Below are 22,822 nucleotides of genomic sequence, written 5' to 3'. Positions count from 1 at the left end.
TTGTTTTAGCAGTTATATTAATAATTTGGATTATCCACCATTGCGGTTGTGGAACGAGGTTTAGAAGAAGCCTGTGAGGGGACATGGGAAGGGCTTGCAAATCTAAAATGCTTTTTAAGCATGTCCAATGCACACATTCCCATGTTCAAAGTGGAGTGTTGTAGCATCACAATCTTGAGCAATACATCATTTCTGTTGAATTTGTGTTACTGCTGTAAAATTGTCAGTTATTGCTGTCCTTAGTGTTCCATATGGATCAAGATGATGCTTCTTCCAGTGATGATGAGGGGATGCCTTACACAAGACCTGTTAAGTTTAAAGCAGCCCATGGCTTCAAAGGGCCTTATGATTTCGATCAGATTAAAGTGGTTCAAGATCTGAGTGGAGAACATATGGTAAGTTCTTTCATTTTTGTATGCGCCATAATGCACAGGACATCATTACTTCGCTAGTTGTTATCACCGAGTGACTCTAGCTCTTGCTTAGTCATGTTTTTTGTTTTGCTATATGCATCATTCCACAACCAAATGGGCAGATAGTCAGGAAGCTTTCAGGCTTGTGTAAGTACTGTTTTGTATCCAAGAGCAGAAATTGTTTGAATGCAGCCAAAGAAGATTTGTTTATATACCTTTGCTTTCTGTACATGCTGCTTACAATCTAGATCAAATTAGGATTTTGAGCATGAAAAGAAGTTTGTCACTGTACTGCAATTTAGCAGATTAAAATAAGGCAGTGCCCTGCATAATTTAACTGTCTGCAAATAGGATAACTTGCACTGAATAGCAATAAAATGATTGCCAATCTCAATGATTGCCAATCTCAATGATTGCCAATCTCAATGATTGCTAATTATTATGTAAGACATGCTGAGACATCTTAATTAATATTCAACTGTAATATTTAGCCCCAAATGTGAGAAATAAGCTGCAAAATTTGATTAAATTGAGCACTGATCAAAACCATGCTATGGCTAGATTCCACATAGTCAGATATTTTTGTATTATAAATTTTGGCTTTGGAACTTGCCATTCCCCTCTTCTCTCTCTCTCTCTCTCTCCTCTCCCCCCCCCCCCCAAATTGTAAATGTGGTTTGCAGATTTGCAAAGGCTTCTCAAATTTGGACAGGTTGTCTATTCCTGTACAATAAATTTACTCAGTTTTAATTTTCAGTTTTTATGCAGCTTTGCTTTACTGTTTCTGTTGCTTCTGGAGAATGATCTTCGTGCCCTGCTCTCCTCCATTATATTTGCTGCCAGATCCTGGTCTCTAGGTGCTGATTTTAAGAAATATAGCAGTCCAGTTACTGTGTATGCCAGTGATGCATCTGATGCTGTGAGATCTCCCTGCAGAGATGACTCTGTGGTGACTTAGCACAGTGAACCTAGAGCAAGGAAAGCCTTAGATTTGAGACCAAGTCATGACTTGAATATACAGGTAGGGGCAACTTGTCTGAGTGCTTTACTGGGTCAGGATTGCTGGCCTTCTATCCCATGCCAGATTTCTGAAAATCTTAGGCTGTGATGCACACAACAATGTAAAATGTTTATATTAAAGTACCTGGTGGTGAGAAATTCATCATATTCCTGCTGTCAAAATCACTGTAGGAAGGTATAAGTGCCTCAAGGTGTTCTACCTTTTGTTGTTTCATTTGTTCTATAATGTTACGACTATTACTGTCACATGCTCTAATTGAGCAAAGGCAATGGTGTCAAAATGTTCAGACCTAAAGTGATTGCAGTTTCCTGTGCCCTTGTGTTTAGAGAATAAATGCTGTAGTTATTCTGGTATTGCTTGCTCAAAAATTCACAACTTAAGATTTTTAAAGCATTTGTGGGCCTAATTCAGAACCTTCAGATGACTCAGTTATTAGTTTGATGCCATTTTGACTTTTAAAAACATTTTTTTCACTCTCCCTTTTGCTGTTTGTCTTTCTTTTCCCTTGTTATTGCTTTCTGAACCTGGGATTCTGCTTCCCCCATGAGCAATGATAGCTCTTTGGGATCTTGGTGGCTTCCGTGGACAAGTCTTTTTTTGATTCATCCATAGGATTTGGGCATTGATGACTTGGCCAGCATTTATTGTCCATCCTTAGTTGCCCTTGAGAAGGTGGTGGTGAGCTGGCGCCTTGAATTGTTGCAATCCATGTGGTGTAGGGACACCCAGTGCTGTTAAGAAGGGAGTTCCAGGATTTTGGCCCAGTGGCAGGAACGAAGTCAAGATCATGTTAACAGATAAGCCAGTTTAGGAGGGATTCCACCTGAGCTTGGCCCTGTCCTTTTTCAATCTCCAAATGATCACAGCTTCCAGCAGAGATTTCTGAATAATACTTGGGATCACAAACCTAAGATAATTGGCAAAAGATGTATTGGGTGAAAATGAAAAATTGTTTTATGTAGTGAGTTATTATGAGGAATGTGCTGCCTAAAAAAGTGGTGAAAGCAGACTTGATGACTTTCAAAATGGAATTGGATTTACACTTGAAAAGCAAAAGAAAATGGAATGCCGTGCAGAAAGAGCTGGAGAGTGGAACTAATTTGAAAGCTCTCTTGAAGATCCGGCACAGGCATGATGGGCTGAATGGCCTCCTTTGTGCTGTGATTCTATCACATTGAATGATCTGAGTGTGGGACTTTTAAGTTTCCAGTAGTTGCAATAATGATTATTGTTAGCAATGCAAGGCTGAACCAGTCATAACCAATTGGTAGAATGGCGACTGGGTGTTCAATGGGTGAGATTTCTGCAGTGTTTCTGGAGAAAAAAGTATGTTTGCTAAATACTGCCAACAAGTGAAGGATAGGGAAGGGGAAATGTAGCTCAAATATATCATGAGGCCATATTTTCCTGTGGCCCATGAATTTTGAAGTGTTCCTAGGTCATAAACTACCCAGGTGAGAAAAATTGCCATTAGGTTAAACTGTATGCATGTGTAGAAAGGTAGTAAGTTAGCTTGTGCAATATTTCACAGTGCATATCATTAATTCAAGGAGAAGCACAAAAGTTAAAAAAATATACTTTGTGCAGATGAAATAGTACCAAGTTTTTGTGCACTATGCTGATGGGATGAACATCAAAGAGCAAGAGGATACAAATCCCATTTTCCTTTCATAGCAAGCAATCAGAGAGAAATCTTCTGAATTAATCTGAATAGGCCTCTTCTATTTAGGAGAACTGACAAGGCCATGTTCCATGAGCTGCTTTCTGATCTGCTGAACTGCAAACATACCTTTTAATTGGAGGTGTGTTGAATGATGTTTTATTAATTGGCTTTTTAAGGAGTACTGCACATGCTTGTGCTGTTTCTCCACAGCCCCCACATTATCCCATGGTACATTTTTTTGAAAACCTCAGTTATGCAGTCAGCACGTAGCCATGGAAGTTTGATTATTTGTTTAGAATATATGCTGGTAGCCTGATTGAAGAAACCTACAGTCTGTCTCTCCCACATACTGCAGTGTAAACATGTCAAATCCACATATTCCAAAACATTAGATATTTCAGGGAGGAGATCAGGAGTCGGAGAAAAAGCCAATAGATTCACAAGATTCCCTGTAATTCTAATTCTGTTCCATTTTGATCATTGTTTTTGAATATGTAAATATTCTTGTAAAATTGCTATGAAAGCCACAACCTTAGAGACTTTTAGGAATATACCTTGGGCTGTGCCTCGTACACTAATCTGAATAATGCTTTGGTCAGCTTTTGCAAGGGTCCAACTAATATTTGTGGTGTGTAATTTTTATAACTATATTTAAGAGTAGTATAACTTGCTACTGTTCAAAGCTGTCCCACTGCTTCGTGTTCTTTTTATGATCTCGGGAGAGACTGGTAACAATTTTTTAAAAGAAAATCAGAAATTCCAGTTCACAGAATCAATCAGTGCAGAAGAGGCCCTTCGGCCCATTGAGTCTGCACCGACAAGTGAGAAACACCTGACCTACCTACCTGATCCCATTTACCAGCACTTGGCCCATAGTCTTGAATGTTATGATGTGCCAAGTGCTCATCCAGCTACTTTTTAAAGGATGTGAAGCAACGCACCTCCACCACCCCAGGCAGCGCATTCCAGACCGTCACCACTCTCTGGGTAAAAAAGTTTTTCCCCTCATCCCCGCTAAACCTCCTGCCCCTCATCTTGAACTTGTGTCCCCTCGTGACTGACCCTTCACTAAGGGGAACAGCTGCTCCCTATCCACCCTATCCATGCCCCTCATAATCTTGTACACCTCGATCAGGTCGCCCCTCAGCCTTCTCTGCTCCAATGAAAACAACCCAAGTCTATACAGCTCTCTTCATAACTTAAATGTTTCATCCCAGGCAACATCCTGGTGAATCTCCTCTGCACCCCCTCCAGTGCAATCACATCCTTCCTATAATGTGGTGACCAGAACTGCACTCAGTACTCCAGCTGTGGCCTCACCAAGGTTCTACACAACTCCAACATGATCTCCCTACTTTTGTAATCTATACTTTGATTGATAAAGGCAAGTGTCCCATATGCCTTTTTCACCACCCCACTAACATGCCCCTCTGCCTTCAGATATCTATGGACACACACGTCAAGGTCCCTTTGTTCCTCAGAACTTCCTAGTGTCATGTCGTTCATTGAATACATCCTTGTTAAATTACTCCTTCCAAAGTGTATCACCTTACACTTTTCAGGGTTAAATTCCATCTGCCACTTACCTGCCCATTTGACCATCCCGTCTATATCTTCCTGTATCCCAAGACACTCAACCTCACTGTTAACCACCCGGTCAATCTTTGTGTCATCCACAAACTTACTAATCCTACCCCCCGCATGGTCATCTATGTCGTTATATATAAATGACAAATAATAGGGGACCCAGCACAGATCCCTGTGGTACGCCGTTGGACACTGGCTTCCAGTCACTAAAGCAACCTTCTGTCATCACCCTCTGTCTCCTACAACTAAGCCAATTTTGAATCCACCTTATAAAATTACCCTGCATCCCATGTGCATTTGCCTTCTTTATAAGTCTCCCATGTGGGACCTTGTCAAAGGCTTTGCTGAAATCCATATAAACTACCTCAACTGCACTACCCTCATCTACACACCTGGTCACCTCCCCAAGAATTTCAATCAAATTTGTTAGGTATGATCTCCCTCTGACAAAGCTATGCTGACTATCCCTGATCAAACCTTGCCTTTCCAAGTTGAGATAGATTCTGTCCTTCAGAATTTTCTCCAATAGTTTCCCTACCACTGACGTGAGACTCACTGGTCTGTAGTTCCCTGAGTTATCTCTACAAGCCTTCTTAAATAACGGAGCCACATGTGCCAGTCCTCTGGCACCTCCCCTGTGGCCAGAGAGGAATTAAAAATTTAGGCCAGAACCCCTGCAATCTCCTCTGTGATTTACTGAAAGAATTCCAGGAAACCATGGTTTAAAACAGAAAAATTTTGACTGTACAAGAGTCAACCAAAGCAAACAGTAAATACTGTCTTAGGTAACCTCCCATACTCTACCATTCAAAATAAACCCGAGATAAACATGAATTAACAGGAAAATTGTGGTCAGTTATAAACCATAAATTGCACATTAAATGGCAGATACACTGGGACATATGTTACATTAGGCTCAGCAGTCCATTGAGCATATGGGTCATCAACCTCGGTCACTGAAGTCTTTCAAAAATCTGTTTTCCTCAAAGAATTTCAGCTCCTCCTCCTGGACTAGCCTGATCCCTTGATAGCAGACACCTCAATTTCCACGGGCATGGTCTTCCCTAAACATGTCACTTGTTTGCACAACATCCTCAACTTGCTTTAGATGGTATTGATTCAAGTAACAGAAACAACTGCAGTACTATGTCTTTGCTTATTGTCAGCTTCTGGATCCAGTCACTGTTATCTTCAGCCTGCCTGTAATGCACCATGGACCCATCAACTACAACCGAGCTGATGTTTCTCTGTCCTTTTATACAGTTTTAACCAGTTCCAGTTTGCCCAGAGGTTTTCGTTTCATTTTGCGTTTCCTTGGAAGCTGGCATTTTTTGGTTTCCCTTTGGTTAGGATGTGTCTCAAAAAGTACAAACTTTGAAACCACGGATCCCATCTCACTGAGAAATATAATTTTCTAAGATCTCGGAAAGCATTATTTTTAGGGGTAACTAACTTGCCAAACAAAACTAATATAATGTAAAAACATTGTAGAAGTAGTTTTCTGTTAGTTATTGAATTGCTAGCCATGTTATTTTAGTGATGGGAGTATCACAAGCTTTGTGCTTAAACAGAAAGCAGGCTAGTCACCACCTGATTGTGCTCTAAAAGGTGAGAACAAGATTTTGATTATGTATTAAAGGACATACGGTGAAATGGTGGATTTTTGCTTTTAGGGTGCTGTGTGGACAATGAAGTTTTCACACTGTGGCCGTTTACTTGCAACAGCTGGTCAAGACAATGTTGTACGCATATGGGTTTTAAAAAATGCTTGGGACTACTTCAACAACATGAGAATGAAATACAACACTGAAGGTAATCTTTTCTCAAAACGTGGCCACTCATGCTGTTCGTTTGCATTTGGCTGTCAGCAAAACTGAAATGATGGCCTTCACATACGTTTGTACTCTCATCCCTAGATGATAATTTGGTAGTCAAAAGAGAATAAATTTTCACTGTTCTATATCCGGTGGAATTCTCTAATCTTGACTGTCCACAGCCCTTCAAAAACATTAATGTTAGCAGAAATTAAATAATGGTTAAATGGATAATCATGATTTAATAATGAAACTTGGCATTCACTTTGAATTTTAGAAAGAATAAACTTACACTTACTAACTCTGGACTCCAGATGCTTCTGGTCCAGTGAACTCCAATGTTATTACTGTTGTAATGTGGAGAAATATGTCAACCAATTTGAACAGTAAGATCCCATTAACTGCAGAGATAACTTACAGATAATTCCTCATTAAAAAGTCTGTGTCCTAACCTTGTTAGCTATGAAAGATGGCCCTCATAAAAAAGGTGTTGCTTTATTAATGCCTCTAAGACAACATTTATTTTTGGAAAAGGACATTAAATTTGCTGTCCATTTAACTCTTTGTGGCTGCTGACTTTGAGGAAGATATTTCATTGAAAGCAGCAACTTCAGAATGCACAAGCTATGTGGTCTGTACTTTAGAGTAAATTTAATGACTCTGATCCCAAATAGCAGGCAAAGAAAGCAGAGTGAAAACCTTTGCACTGGAGTGCAAGTTGGTTGGGAGGTTAGGCGAGTTCTCAGCCATTGATTTGGGAAAGGCGTTAGAACTTTGTCAGTGACTGCTCAAGCCAATTTGATTTTTGTTTGGTTTAGGTGGATCTTGGTCATTGTGGAGGTCATGTGGATTAAATTGAGTTATAGCTGGAGTATACCAAAACAATCACAAATTTATGGGGGAGAAAATCATGTGTATGTGGCTTGCTAGTCTCTTGAAGCTGCTGGAATGATAAACTGACATTATGTTCTTCAGCTATTGCTGGTAACAATATTTTAACTTCATTAAGGTCGTGTGTCACCATCCCCTTCACAAGAAAGCTTGAGTTCTTCAAAGTCTGACACTGATACGGTACGTCCACAGATAGAAATAGTGCACATTGAAGGCAAAATGAACATGGGGGGTGAAATTAGGCTTTGGCAGTAGCAGGAAACAGGCAATATCAAATGAGTAGATCCCGCATGATTTTCTTTTCCATTGACTTCAGTCAATAAAATTAAGCAGGGATGTTCAACTGGCTGCCAATTTCCTATCACCCATTTTGCACAACTGCCAAAGATTAATTTACTTGCCCCCCCCCAACCATTTTGTCTTGAAGCAAAGAGCACATAACTAACAATAATTCTGTAATAGCTCTCAGCATCATTGAAGTAAACAAGCTTGGAGCTGTCTGTTAAAGCAAGCTCTATTCGAACATTGCTGATTAAAGAGAAACCATGTCATTATGCTCCTACCTTTATTGTACTCTGGTTAATTTCAAGGGTGAAGAGGCAGCAGCTGTATGACTCAACCAAGCTGCAGTCTAATTGTTTTTTCCAACCAGTACTCTAGGTTCAATGTTGCATCCGCTACTCTGCTACTAACTTAATATTAGAGAATTAATTTATTAATTTTAATTAATTTAAGACTTATTAAACAACTGCACCAAATTATCTACTATGAAATGATTTTTACTTTTAGAACAGTGATTCATTATTGTAAATGTAATGTTGATGTGAAAGGAATGTCGATTTGTAAGTGATATAATTTTATACCCATGACTATTACTAAATATCCTTTTGCGAACATTAAATCAACAAAATCCAAGTGTGCGGAATTTAGAATGGCTTGCTTTCTAAAAAATCAGAATAAGCTTGCATATTCTTTGCTGTGGTTTCTTAGGCATACAGTGGAACTGAAGAGTCTGATCCTGAAGACAAAAATGCACCATTTAGGCAACACCCATTTTGCAAATACAAGGGGCATACTGCTGATCTTCTGGACCTCTCATGGTCAAAGGTAGAAAAATAGTCCACATATACAGTATTCATATATAATAAGTTTACGCATGTAACAGGTCTCCATGGGATTGTAAATCTTGTGTGTAGGGTACCTTCTGAGGTACTATGTCTAAAAAGTTTATATTGCAGCAACATCTTGTATTCATATAGTGCCTTTAACCTAGGAAACAGCACCCCGAAGCACTTCAGAGAGGCATGAAGAAAAATTGGAAAAGGATGACAAGATATTAGAGGAGTGAGCTTGATTGAAGATGAGAATTTATGGAGGGCCTTCAAGGAGGGGAGAGAGATGGTGGGATTTAGGGAGTAATTCTAGCGAATGGGGTGTAAGTCACTGAAGGTATAGCTGCTAATAGTGAGGCAAAGGGAGAGGAATCGGATGAACAAAGGCTGGAATAAAAGAAGCAAAGAGCATGTAGGACTGGGGAAAGTTCCAACTAATGAGCAGTGAGATCATGAAGGGATTAAACACACAGATGAGAATTTTAAATAGGAGACCTTGGAGAGAACAGGGAGCCAGAATAGGTCAGCGAAGACTAGGGGTAGGATAGCATACAGGCATCAAAGATTTGGTTCAGCTAAAATTTACAATAGGAAATTGGAACAGTGACTCTGGAGGCAATAAAGGCATGGATGAGTATTTCAGTAGCAACTAGGTTGAAGAAGGGATGGAAGTAACCAATGATATGGAGTTTGAAGTAGCTCATCTTTGTGATGGAGAGATGTGGGATTGGAAGCCTAGCTCTGGAGCGAATAGGATGGCAAGTTTGCAAACAATCTGATTCAGTAGTCAGTAGTCTGGCAAGAGGATGGGATTGATAGCAAAAAAGGGTCTTTGAATATTTTTAAGGCAGAGTTCAATGCATTCTTGATTAACAAGGCGGGGTGAAAGGGTTATCGGGGGTAGGCGGGAGGTTACAATCAGATCACCCATGATCTTATTGAATGGTGGAGCAGGCTTGAAGGGCCGAATGGCCTCCCCCTGCTCCTAGCTCATATGTTCGTATGTAAAGTTAATGTTTCTGGGAGAGGATTAAGATGGTGGCATTACAAGTTAGCAACTCATCCAAGCCTAGATGTTTGATGAGAAGTCTGATGACATGGAAGCAGTAGAGAAAGATGATGAGTACAACATGTTGAAGCTGACCCCATGTCTGAAGATGAAACTAATATGGGACAGTATGCAGATGAACAAAAAGGGGCTTTGAGGGACTAGTGAGAGAGCACAGGGCATAGCTGGGGATACTGTGGCTATAATTGATTAGGTAAGATTAGAACTAAGTGAGGGAAGTCCCTGTGAGTTAAATAATGGTGAAAAGCAGTTGGAGAAAGACTGGTTGGGTGAGCATGTCAAGGGCCACTTAGAGGTGGAATGGATATAATTGATCATAGATATTATTTCTTTGTCTCGGACTGTAGTGGGGTGGAAACTTAATTGGAAGTTGGGGTAAATGGGCACTGATTTGAGACATGACAAGGGAGGAGAAAGAAAGGGAAGAGATGGGGTGATGGCTAGTAAAGGCACAGGAGCCAAGGTGAGATTCTTGGGGAAACGTGTGATGGCTGTTCTGAAATGTCACCTGGCATTGGGTCTAAATGATCAATTCAGTAAGAAAGGGATCCAAGGAGTAAGTTGGGCCTTGTGGATGAGAGAAACACAGCATGGAGGTGTGAGGAATCTAAGGAGATCTGTGTATGTTCAGAGCCAGGATAGTTGCAGGGTATGGCTTGGTTGGAAGGGAGGCAGTGAACATAGGGTCTCCACCTTGTTGACAAAGTGGATGATTATCTTGCATTTGTTAAAAGTCAGAAGGGAGAGAGTTTGGAGGGGGGCTTAAGAAGATGATTGCTAGCCTTTATGCTGAGCTCGCCAAAAAACTTTACCTGTTAAATTAGCCATGCTTATTTGTTAAATGTAGACAGAATAATCACCAGTGAGGAATGAGCAAAATCACTTTTAATGAGGATTTTCTTGGAACCCTTTGTATGATGGACTGTTTTATGAAGAAGTGAAATATCTTCAAGGATGAGAAAGACCACAAAAAAATAGAAAACCTAACTTTTTTTGGATATGTGTAGACTAGCTATGACTCCTTTTTAAGCACTTCCGTTGCTTTCCTCCTTTTGTCTTGGCACCTATCAATGATTACTGATGCTTTTTGAAATACCGAACTCTTGTTTGATCAAGTATGCAACGTGGAAACGTTCTTAACACCTTCATGCTTTAAACTCCACAGAACTACTTTTTACTGTCATCTTCGATGGACAAGACTGTTCGATTGTGGCATATATCGAGGAGGGAATGCCTGTGCTGCTTTCAACATATAGATTTTGTCACTGCTATAGCTTTTCACCCAAGAGTAAGTCACAAATGTGAAATATTTGATTGTATTATGAAAGATTTTTTAAAATACCTAGGTCAGAGACTAGGGATCATGCGACGAGTAACTCACATCCTGGCTCCCCAAAGCTTATCCACCATCTACAAGGCACAAGTCAGGAGTGTGATGGAATAATCTCCACTTGCCTAGATGAGTGCAGCTCCCACAACATTCGTCCAGGACAAAGCAGCCTGCTTGATTGCACCACATCCAAAAAGATGCACTCCCTCCACCACCGACACAGTAGCAGCAGTGTGTACCATCTACAAGATGCATTGCAGGAACTCACCAAGGCTCCCTAGACAGCACCTTCTAAATCTACGACCACTATTATATAGAAGGACAAGGGCAGCAGATAGTTGGGAACGTCACGGCCTAGAAATTCCCCTCCAAGTCACGCAACATCCTGACTTGGAAATATATTGCCATTCCTTCACTGTCACTGGTCAAAATCCTGGAACTACCTTCCTAACAGCACTGTGGGTGTACCTACACCACATGGACTACAGCGGTTCAAGAAGGCAGCTCACTACCACCTTCTCAAGGGCAACTAGGGATGGGCAATAAATGCTGGCCCAGCCAGCGATGCGCACATCCTGTGAATGAATAAAAAAAGCAGAGTACAAAGTAACAGTTAGTTGAAGATGTTGGTAGTTAAGAACATTGGAATAGAAGCAGGAGTAGATCATTCAGCCCCTTGAGCGTATACTGCTATTCAATATAATCATGGCTAATCTTCAACTCTACTTTCCCACCCATTCGCCATATCCCTTGATTTCTCCAAGGCCAAAATTCTATTGATCTCAGCATTGAATTTACTCAATGGTGGAGGAAAGCAACCTTCCAGGGTTGAGAATTCCAAAAATTCACAATCCTAAAAGTGAAAATAATTCTCCTCATCTCAGTTTGAAATGATCAACACCTTATCCTGAGACTGTTTCCCCCATGTTCTTGATTCCCCAGTGAGGGGAAGCAACTTCTCTGCATCCACCCTGTCAAGCCCTTTCAGAATCATATGTTTCCATTAGATTACACCTTATTCTTCAAAACTCCAGAGTACAGGCCCAATTTACTTAGTACCTCATGGATAACCCCTCATCCCAGGAACCAATCTATTGAACTTTTGTTTTACCACCCCTCAAGTCAAGTATATCCTTCCTTATGTAGGGAGACCAAAACTGCATGCAGTACTCCAGGTGTGGTCTCACAAAAGTCCTATAAAATTGTAACAAGATTTCCTTATTTTAAATACCAATCCTCAATTGTATGATTGTTGAGTACACACCGTGTGCCTCTGAACATCAACATTTGAAAGATTAACATCTTGTAAAAAAAAAGTTCTGCATTTCTAATCATTATCAAATTTTACTCTATCTGCTGTGTTGTGGCCTACTCAATTATATCTCATTGCAGCTTTTGTGTTTTCCTCACCATTTATATTCCTATCTTGCTTTGTGTTCGCTTAACCTTGTTGTCCCTGTTGGCAATGGTTCACCTGTGTTATTGCTAACAGCTGTGCCAAAGAATGTTATTTGACAGGGTGAGTGGGAGCTTGTACTGTGAAACAAGAGGAGTAACTTCATCACTCTTTAATTTTTAAACCAATTTTACAAGGTTTTTGGTTCATGTTTCAACAAAGCACATCTGCACTGCAAGTTTCACTTTTTTTTCTTCAAAACACAGGGCCAACCAGGCCAGATGTTCCTCTGCTCTAACTCTGTTCATTCAGCATAGAGTTAACATTGAGCCTTTTCTGTATAGAACTGCTCCATTTAACAGACATAACATACTTCATGATCAGGATGCCTGCAATTTTTACATGAGTTTAATTATTTACTTTTTAAAAGATCTTGCATCTCAAGCATCTAGAAGCCATTCAGTCTTTTTTATTAAATAAAAATGATTTCTGGTTGTTGCTATGAATACCAATTTGTCAGTAACTCTGCACATGGCGCGAACCCATAAACAGCAGTTAGAAAGATGTCCAGTTAGTTTATTATGGTGAGCTCTAGTCGTGGCAGGACGTGGGTACAGAGAACTCTCTGCTTCTCTTCAGGTAATAACATTGGGGCTGCCAGACAAGTTCTTAAATTGACATCCTTCTATAGGTCAGCACATCTTCTACTGCACAGGAGTTAGATATAGAATGTACTTAAGCCCTGTCGTGCAACTTGATCCCACAAGTGTACACAGTACAAATATGCTCAAACCTCCTGGAGGAGGTTCCCTACAGATCCACTGTTATGCAAATCAGAATTATAATTAATCTGTAGTTTGTTCTTTTACATTTGCAGTGGGCAGACAAGTGTAGTACAATGACTTGTTTTCTCTGACTTGCTCAACTCGCTTCACCTTTAAGTTTCTATTGCTGTGCAGGAGCAGAACTTGAACCCATAGTGAAATCAAGTCTTGCAGTTACCAATGAGATTGTTCCATTTGCTCCTTTTTTCTCCAGGATGATAGGTATTTTTTGAGTGGGTCGCTTGATGGGAAACTCCGTTTGTGGAACATTCCTGACAAGAAGGTAGCATTGTGGAATGAAATTGATGGACAAACAAAACTAATAACAGCGGCAAACTTCTGCCAAAATGGCAAATATGCAGTAATCGGCACCTATGATGGCAGATGCATCTTCTATGACACAGAGGTAATTCTAGTTGCTGGACAAGATGGATTTAGTTTCAGTACTTGGTGTGGGTTCTCTCTACATTTTGCTATATGACTGCAATGTTTTTCTTGAGGAAAATCTTGACTTTACTATATTTTGTGTGCAATATGGTTTTGAAAAGACTGTACTTGCTGTATAAATTCACAATCAATTTCAGTAAAATTGTTTAAAGGTTGTAAGTAATGTAACCCTGGCTGTTTTTTGAATTTCTCTCTCTCTCTCTCTCTCTCTCTCTCTCTCTCTCTCCTCCCTCCCCCCCCCCCGCCCCCCCACCACCACCACCCACCCCAAGCATCTGAAGTACCACACGCAGATACATGTTCGCTCTACCAGGGGGAGAAACAGAGTGGGGAGAAAAATCACGGGCATTGAGCCATTACCTGGTGAAAATAAGGTGGGTGCTTGTGTTGGGGAGCAGGGTGCAATGCTTTGTGTTTCAATAACAGTGTACACCTTAACATTTTGAATTCTTGAATTTAGATCCTTGTGACCTCCAATGATTCAAGAATTCGCCTGTATGATCTTAGAGATTTGTCCATTTCTATGAAATATAAAGGCTATGTTAACAGCAGTAGCCAAATCAAAGCAAGTTTTAGGTAAGTATGTGGAATTCTTCATAGTTTAACCTCACAAAACTACTTTCTGCTGCCATCTTTGGAATAAAGAGTCCAATTATTGCATAGATAATTGTTGCAGATTTCTCATTGTGTAAATTTAATGTTTTTTAATAAAGCAAATTCATATGTTCCTACTTTGGTTTTTTTTCAAATAAAGCTGGCTAATATTGCACGTCAAATGAATCCTGGATTCCATGGGAATTTTGTGCAGTTTTGGGGTCTGTGTTATAGCTTACTTTGGAAAACTTATTGGTTTCAGAAGAAGCCAAAATCTACATGGAAAATTGAAGTTAGTATCAGTTATGAAAAATAGCTGGTGAACCAACCAGCTCCCAATATTCAGCTCAGCACTCTCTGATCTAGTCCAACAGTCAGAAAAGGACTCGTATTTATTTCGTGATTTCTGCAAAGTCTCATGGCTTCACGAATTTGAAATTATTGTAGGTTGCTGTGAATGTTACATAAGGAAACATGACAGCTGTTTTATACAAAGCAATGTTGCAAACGACAGCAAAATCAGTATTTTTGGTGATGCTGATGAGGGAAGAGGATTGGAAAGGACACTGACAGAACTCATTGTTCCTCCAGTTGGATCTTAAATGTTTGATTGAACTACTGGACCAAGCAAAGACACTGTTTAAAATCCTGCCTGAAGGACAGTGCCTTCAGCAGCCCAGCTCTCCCCCAGTACTGCATTAGAGTGCCTTGTTCCACCAACTACTAGCACCTCTTTTTGACTTGGTCTGCTCCCACTGATGCCTCTATACTTTGCTACTGAAACTTTCCTATATGCATTTGATGCGTCTAATTTCGATTGCTGTAGCCATTTCCTTACCAACCTCCCACCTTCACTGTCCAAAAACCCCAGCTTGTTCAAAATCCATAACCTAATCTACACCAAGACCTTGCCTGCCATACCTCATTGATCAGTGGCTCCCAATCTCTTAGAATCTCAGATTTTAAATTCTTATTGTTCTCCATCCCATAACCACCTTCCATAGCAACCCTACACCACCACCAAACATGGACTCTTCATTCCTGACTTTATAGTCTTTTGTGCATTCATTCCTGTTTTCAGTTGCCTATGTCTTACTTTCTGAAACTTTCCACCAAAACCAGCTCAGTAACTCTCCTCCTCGAAGCCCCTTCTTCATAACCCACCTTTAGTGACCAATATTTTAGTTACCACTCCTAATCTTCCCTTCAGCTCAACATCAGTTTTCTTTGTGCCTCTGTGCAGTGCTTTGGGATGTCTTTCTATACTAAGCATATCAGTTTAAGTGTAAGTTGTTGGTTATTTACTGGCTCAAGACCTGAATTTGACTTCTGATGTTTGTTTCCAATGAAGTACTGGCAACCTAGCCAAGCATTCATGCTATTGGTTTGACAGTAAATTGGGATATGGGACAGAAAGTTAGAAAAGAACAAAATAGTCTTGTTGAAACTGAAGATTGTTAAATCTGCTTCAAATGATCTTGTTGAAACATGTAAGATTCTGAGGGGGCTTGATAAGGTAGAAGCTGAGAGGATGGAATCCAGAACAGTTCCAAAATAAGAGGTCTCCCATTTAAGACTGAGATGACCGAAGAATTTCTGTTCTCAGGGTTGTCTTATGAGGAAAGGTTGGACAGGCTAGTCTTGTATCCACTAGAGTTTAGAAGAGTAAGAAGAGACTTGTTTGAAACGTACCCTGAGGGGACTTGACAGGGTGAATGTGGAGAGGATGTCTCCTCTTGAGAGAATCTAGAACTAGGGCTCCTTATTTAAAAATAAGGGGCCACCCATTTAAAACAGATGAGACGAAATTTTTTCTCTGAGGGCCGAGAGTATTTGGAACACACTTCTTGAAAACATAGAAACTAGGAACAGGAGTCGGCCATTTGGCCCTTTGAGCCTCCTCTGCCAATCAGTATGATAATGGCTGATCCTCTATCTCAAGCTATATTCCTACTTTCTTTCCATACCCCTTGATATCCCTAACATCCAAAAATTTATCAATTTCTTCCTTGAATATATTCAGTGACCCGGCCTCCACAGCCTTCTGTGGTAGAGAATTCCTCAGGTTAACCACCCTCTGAGTGAAGAAATTTTTCCTCATCTGTCCTAAATGGTCTGCCCTGTACCCTGAGACTGTGGCCCCTGGTTCTAGACTCCCCAACCAGGGGAAACAGCCTCCCTGCATTCAGTCTGTCTAATGCTATTAGAATTTTATACATTTCAATCAGGTCCCCTCTCATTCTTCTAAATTCTAGTGAATATTGCCCCAGTCGAACCAATCCCTCCTCATACAACAACCCTGCCATCCTCGGTATCAGCCTATTGAACCTTCATTGCACTCCCTCTTTGGCAAGTATATCCTTTCTTAGGTAGGGAGACCAAAACTGTACACAATACTCCAGGTGTGGTCTCACCAAGCCCCTGTATAATTGCAGTATGACATCCTTACTTCTAAACTCAAATCCCTTTGCAATAAAGGCCAACATATCATTTGCCTTCCTAATTGCTTGCTGCACCTGCCTGTTTACTTTCATTGACTGATGTACAAGGACACCCAGATCCCTTTGTACATCCACATTTCCCAATATATCACCATTTAAATAATACTCTGCCTTTCTGTTCTTCACATTGAATGTATAACTTCATTATCCACATTATACTGCATCTGCCATGTGTTTGCCCACACACACAACTTGTCTGAAGCGCCCTGAAGCCTCCTTGCATCCTTCTCACAACTCACAACCCCACCTGGCTTTGTGTCATCAGCAAACTTGGAAATATTGTATTTGGTTCCCTCATCCAAGTCATTTATATATATATATATATATATATATCGTGAATAGCTAGGGCCCAAGCACTGATCCCTGCGGTACACTGCTAATTACTGCCTGCCACCTGGAAAAAGACCCATTTATTCCCACACTCTGTTTCCCATGGTGGTGGTGGAATCAGAGCCTTTGAATATTTTTAAGGCAGAAGTGGATAGATTCTTGGTCAGCAAGGGGGTGATAGGTTATCGGGGGTAAACGGGATGCAGATTTGAGGTTACTATCAGATCAGCCATGATCTTATTAAATGGTGGAGTAGGCTTGAGGGGCTGAATGGTCGTCTTCTTGTTCATATGCATGTATATGTGGTCAGTCTTTGGAATTCTCTTCCCCAGTGAGCAGTGGAAGCTGGATCATTGAACCTATTCAAAGTTGAGTTGAACAGATCTTCGATAAGGGAGTTGTGAGTTATGAGGATCTGGCAGGAAAGTGGAGATAAGGCCAAATTCGGGTCAGCTATGATTTTTTCAAATGGCAGTTTCTTATATTCTGATATCCTTATGAATATTTGGCAGTTTACTCATTGCCAAAAATCATTGCACTTGTACCTAGACACCATACTTGTTGAGATGCTTGCTTTTGACTTGATCTACCAATTGTTGCTTTGGCCAGTGAAGGCCTTTGTGCTCTTCTAATGTCTAGTAAGGGTAACGTCACAATTCAAGCCTTCCTACTAGTTTGTGTTCATAGATGCGGTTTCCAAAAATGCCACAGAATTTATGTCTCATTTGTTCTCTGGGTGTCTGGCTGTCTTCAGCCAGACTTTAGCCAATGAAGCTAACCTCTGTTGAAGAACAGCCAATCTGTCCTTACATAAGGATTTTGAAGGCATATCTTTGGCTGAGAGTGGACCTCATACACTTATAGATTTCACCAAGTGCTGTTGACTGTCCCTTGACAGAGACTTTGCTGCACTGATTGTATCTGTTAAATGATGGGAGAGGGAGGGATTCACTTGTGGGCATGCTCCTCCTTCTGGCGCTTCTGATTCTCATTCAGTTGCTCACCTGTGCAACAAGTGACCCTATGGTGCTGGAAAATCAGGATCAACTCACCTTGTAGTTGGGGATGGTGGTGGTGTGTGTAGCACAGCAGCAGATGAAGCTTTGTTTCAGATTAGGAGTCTTCCTTGAACAGCCATTGTATGTACTGTCCTGTTAAACTGAGGTAGATGAAAATTGCAAAAAACAGAAAATGCTGGAAAAACTTATGTCTAAACAGCATCTGTGGAGAGAAAGACAGAGTTAACGTTTTGAGTCTGTATGACTCTTCAGATCTCTGAAGAATCACACGGACTCTAAACATTAACTCTGTCTTTCTCTCCACAGATGCTGTTTAGACCTGCTGAGTTTTTCCAGCATTTTCTATTTTTGTTTGATTTCCAGCATCAGTGTTTTGCTTTTATCTTAGATGAAAGTTACCTTTGACCAGAAATCATTCAACCTGATCCTCATGATTCAGTTAGCTTTAAATACAGCATTGCTAATATGATTTTAAATCATTTTTCCATCCACATTTCTAACTCTGTGTATTTGCGTCTTTTTACATGCTTTGTGACTTTTATTTTTTAGTCATGATTACACTTACCTAATAAGTGGATCTGAAGATAGATACTTTTACATTTGGAGCACTTACCATGATGTCAGCAAGTTTACTTCAGTGCGAAGAGATCGTAATGACTTTTGGGAGGGGATTAAAGGTAATTCCTAATCCTCTAAAACTGTAACCTCTTAAAGATGTATCATACAAAATTGTTTTGAATTTCCCCAATCAAGCCTTTTGAATGTTAGTCTCTTATTCTCTTAAAAAAAAGTTGATGCTTTTTAAAATGACTTCAATAAAGCAGGGAAGGAAAACCATTAAAAATTCCTCTAGGAGTCAATAATTAAAAGCTCCTTCAATTAATCAGCTCAAAGCCAAATGATGTCAAAGAATTGTGGTTATTATCTTTGGTTCTGGTTGTTTTGATTTAAAATCTTTCTTTTCAAACAATAAGTGACAATTAACGTTAAGGGACCTGGCTTGACGAACTCCTAAAGCTGTTAATCAGTGGAGCTGGATTAATGTTAGTGAAGAAAGTCATTAATTCAAGGCTACTTTATCAGATGGGTATGTTAATATGCTCTCTTATTCCAGAAGTGAGCCAGCTTACCTTTCATATCAGTGTTTTGATATTAACACTTCTTCAAACAAAAAAATCTAGCAGCAAGATAAGCCAAGGAGGTGTATACTGATCACTTACCAAATTGGTATGAGCGAGAGAGGTTCGAACCAGTGGACTTAGTTTTGTTCATTTAAGCATCGGTGTGGATGGGTTATTTCTGAAGAGATTTTTGTAGGTTTTAGACCTCTACTCATTTTAGCCTACAGCAATGCTTCCTATGAAACAATTTTTTGAAATATAACTGGGCTCTTTTGCTACCGAATCCATACAATTTATCCAGGTGGTCAGATCATGGAGGATCCTGTCAGGACAGTCATGTGAAAACTGCATTCTTAACCTTAATTAGGCAACCACAGATGATGGGCCTCTCAGCTTCTACCTTGTCAAGCCCCCTCAGAATCTTACATGTTTCAACAAGATGGACCTGAGCTTCGTGGCTGTGGAACTTCTGTTGAAAATATCCTGTAAATTACTGTCTCTTCCCTTTATTTCCTTGGGGTCTCTTCAGTAGATTATGGCTAACTATGGGGGATCAAATGGAATGAGTCGAAGGCTTAGCTTGTTAACCAGGTAGCCTGATTCTACATATTCATTTGTAAGGGTAGATTCTGTCACTGATGTTTTGACTTTCATACACCATGCTAAGTATATTGGTCAGGTCATTAACATGGGAAAACTGAAAATTCTGCCTTGTTATCTGAGGCTTATTGGCTGTCAATTCAGGTTGTGTTGCTCAAGGGTTTAACTCCTCTTTCATCAACTTAATGCATAGTTTCAACAATGTTAATGTATAATATAATGTAGCTTCCTTTTATCCAGAAAGACTGATCCTCAATTCAGGAAGTTAGAAATGGTTTGAGGAGTGATGAAATTGCTACAGTGCAGAATGTAATTGTCCCACTTGCATTAAGTCATACTTCTGGTGTTTCTGTTCAATATTCAATCACATGTTTCGTGTCATAGTCATTATAGCACTGAAGGAAACCATTGAGCCCATCAAGTCCATGCCAGCTCTCTGTAGAGCAATATAATATGCCCCATTCCTCCCTCTATCCCCGTGACCCTGCCTGTGTTTCTGCTGATGTCTATCACCATACTCAGGCACACTTCTATATCTCTGAGCTGGTAACTGTATCACTCATTGTACTTAGTTACACCTTTATTGTCCTCTGAGGTCAAAGTGCTTCTCCAGGAACAGTGCCATCTGAAAACATCCCAGTACAATAATAATTTGTTTAACCTCAGCTGAGACCAAGCTACTATATTTGGCTTAACTATGTTTTGAGCATTGCCAAAGATGAAATCTTTCTCATATGGGTAATATCTCTTGATATATCTGTGCTTTGAATATACTGACAATTCTATAGTTAATCATCTATTTTTCTCTTGTGTAGCACATAATGCCGTTGTCACTTCAGCAATTTTTGCGCCAAATCCAAATCTGATGCTGTCTGATGTCCCACAGTCAGAGAAAGCAGAGGGTGATGGTGTGGGTATTGATACAGATCATATACCTTCTGGTATGTTATCTATATGTTCATATAATGTATAGTGTACATTGTTATAGACTAGTAAATATTGATAGTGCAGTCTTGTTTTTATAAGTACCATTGCCCATTTGGAGAATTTAGTAGTGATATGCCACATTACTCTAACTGGGGAAAATAGGATCAATTAAGTAATGATTGTATTTGCAAGATTAATTCAACAGTTTATAGAGATTTGATTTCTATTGCAAAATGCCAGTCTTGTTCTTCACTCTGAGCTGGTGTCCTGAATAGATGAGTTTTGTTGGCATTTGGGCAGAGTTAAGTGTATTTTGTCCTATTTATTTGAACAGGAGTGTATATGTCTGTGTACATTTGCAGGGCAGGAGCTGTAACACCAGTGGGTACAGCTCCACAGAAATCAGTCTAAGCTACCTTGAAAGAGACAACAGTTCAAAGAGCTTATGTAGTGGTATGCACTACATAATTTATTATGAACCACTCCTTGAGGAAAGTGGGTTGGATGCAGGAGATGGGGAAGCTGTAAGGAGAACTCCACTGTTTAAAATAATTTTTTCTGTTGTGCAGTGATTTTAAAGTGAGTGAATCGCAGCTGTTGCATTCTGTTGAGATGTGCTTATTCTAAAGCCTGTATGGGATCTGTCACTAATCTCTCTTTCATATCAGGTGCATTGAAAGCAGATATCACCGAAGTACTCTTGTCTGCCGATTTCACTGGAGCGATCAAAGTTTTCATCAGTAAAAAGAGGAACTAATTGCTTTCTGGCATTGTATTGAAACTGAATTCTGATGTGGCACCTTATAATCTGTTGAAAATACCTGGGCTTTTAATTACCATTGGATTGAAGCAGAAATCAAAGCATTGCAATGGTCAACAATGTTATACACTTTATTATGAACCTCAGTATTTAACTTTGAATTGGTTTGGATGTTGGAGAACAGCTTTGTCGGCAAACGTGTCGTTTTTTCGCCGGAGTCCGCAGAAGTGATTGTAAATATCTTTACGTATGTGTCTTAAAGAGCAGAAGACTGGTCCATTAAGTTCCTCCTTGTCCAAGTACAGTATAGTATTGTTTATGTATTGAAATTGTATATGTGTACAAGTTCCAGTCTGGGAATCAGTTATTAGATTTTCTGCTTCAAAGAATGCAAATTTATTCCATAGATCATAGTGTGCCTTGTAAGGAGCTGCTTAGAAAAGGTTCTGGTGGAATTGTGCAAGCATATTGCTGGCAATCTTAATATACAAATAGTGAAAGCTGTATAATAAAGTTCTGCTAAGTTGTGGCTGAACTGGTTTAGCAGAAAGTACCATATACATTCAGTTGACTAAAATTTGGTATTCCATTTTAAAAACTGGTGCCAAGTCAAACTAATCATTGGCAAGTACAGCTTCAGTTCCATTTGCTGCAGCCATAGAAACAGGGAGTCAGGTGGGATGGGGGGGGTTTAGCAGGCTGCTGTAAAACTCAAAGTGCATTCTTTTAAGAGTGCAAGGACGCTGATAATCCAGCCACATGCTTTCCTTTATTTTGTATGTTCAATTCTTGTGCTTTCCCTTTTTTTACTCAATGTACCACCTTACAGATGTGTCAAATTTCCTCCTTGTTTTCGCCAAATGCTATTTTACTAGAGCTGGGCGGAATGAGTCTTTGAATGACCTTTTGCTATATTGCATTGTATTAAGACCATTTGATGTTCAAACTGTGTGTATAAAAACATGTCTTGAATTGAAATTTTTGTGGTAAATAGAGAAAATCTGTATGTTGCAACACAAGGCTCTCAAATAGGAAAGCCTGTGTAAATAAGACTACTCAATGCCAATGAAATAACATTTCTGGATCTACGGTGCTAGAAAATGTTGTCGATGGTTTTGACGTCTGAAATAAGCAAAATGTATAAATAAAGGTTGCTCCAAAAAATATTCTGGGGTCTTTAACTCTTTTAACAATCATATGTGTCTGATGAGAAATAGTCAGAATGCAATTGGCTTCCTCCTGAAAATCCTGCGTCAAATGTATGTACATATCGAACTTAATTGTACAAATGCAGCAGCAGAAACTGGAGGAGAATGACCTGCTGTGTATCGTGATATTTCAGTTTCTTAAGATCCTCTTGCTGGGAAAGCATTGGCACACATCCCTTGACAGAATGGTAAAGG

General features: G+C 39.9%; 1 protein-coding gene across 1 annotated transcript in view; it reads left to right on the top strand.

Moving 5' to 3' along the window:
* Positions 1-22,601, top strand: part of wdr44 (WD repeat domain 44) — a 60,621-nt gene extending 38,020 nt beyond the window's left edge. Inside the window, exons 10-20 of the mRNA XM_041195854.1 lie at positions 244-395; positions 6,358-6,496; positions 7,508-7,569; positions 8,380-8,496; positions 10,736-10,858; positions 13,335-13,526; positions 13,840-13,941; positions 14,028-14,143; positions 18,561-18,688; positions 20,548-20,673; positions 21,328-22,601. Of these exons, the coding sequence (XP_041051788.1) occupies positions 244-395; positions 6,358-6,496; positions 7,508-7,569; positions 8,380-8,496; positions 10,736-10,858; positions 13,335-13,526; positions 13,840-13,941; positions 14,028-14,143; positions 18,561-18,688; positions 20,548-20,673; positions 21,328-21,416 (1,346 nt within the window). The 3' untranslated portion in view covers positions 21,417-22,601. The remainder of the gene's footprint in view (positions 1-243; positions 396-6,357; positions 6,497-7,507; positions 7,570-8,379; positions 8,497-10,735; positions 10,859-13,334; positions 13,527-13,839; positions 13,942-14,027; positions 14,144-18,560; positions 18,689-20,547; positions 20,674-21,327) is intronic.
* The last annotated feature ends 221 nt before the right edge of the window (positions 22,602-22,822 follow it).

This window comes from Carcharodon carcharias, chromosome 9 (genome assembly GCF_017639515.1).
Source record: "Carcharodon carcharias isolate sCarCar2 chromosome 9, sCarCar2.pri, whole genome shotgun sequence".
In the NCBI taxonomy this organism is placed as follows: Eukaryota; Metazoa; Chordata; class Chondrichthyes; order Lamniformes; family Lamnidae; genus Carcharodon; species Carcharodon carcharias.
This window is presented reverse-complemented; position numbering and strand designations above follow the sequence as displayed.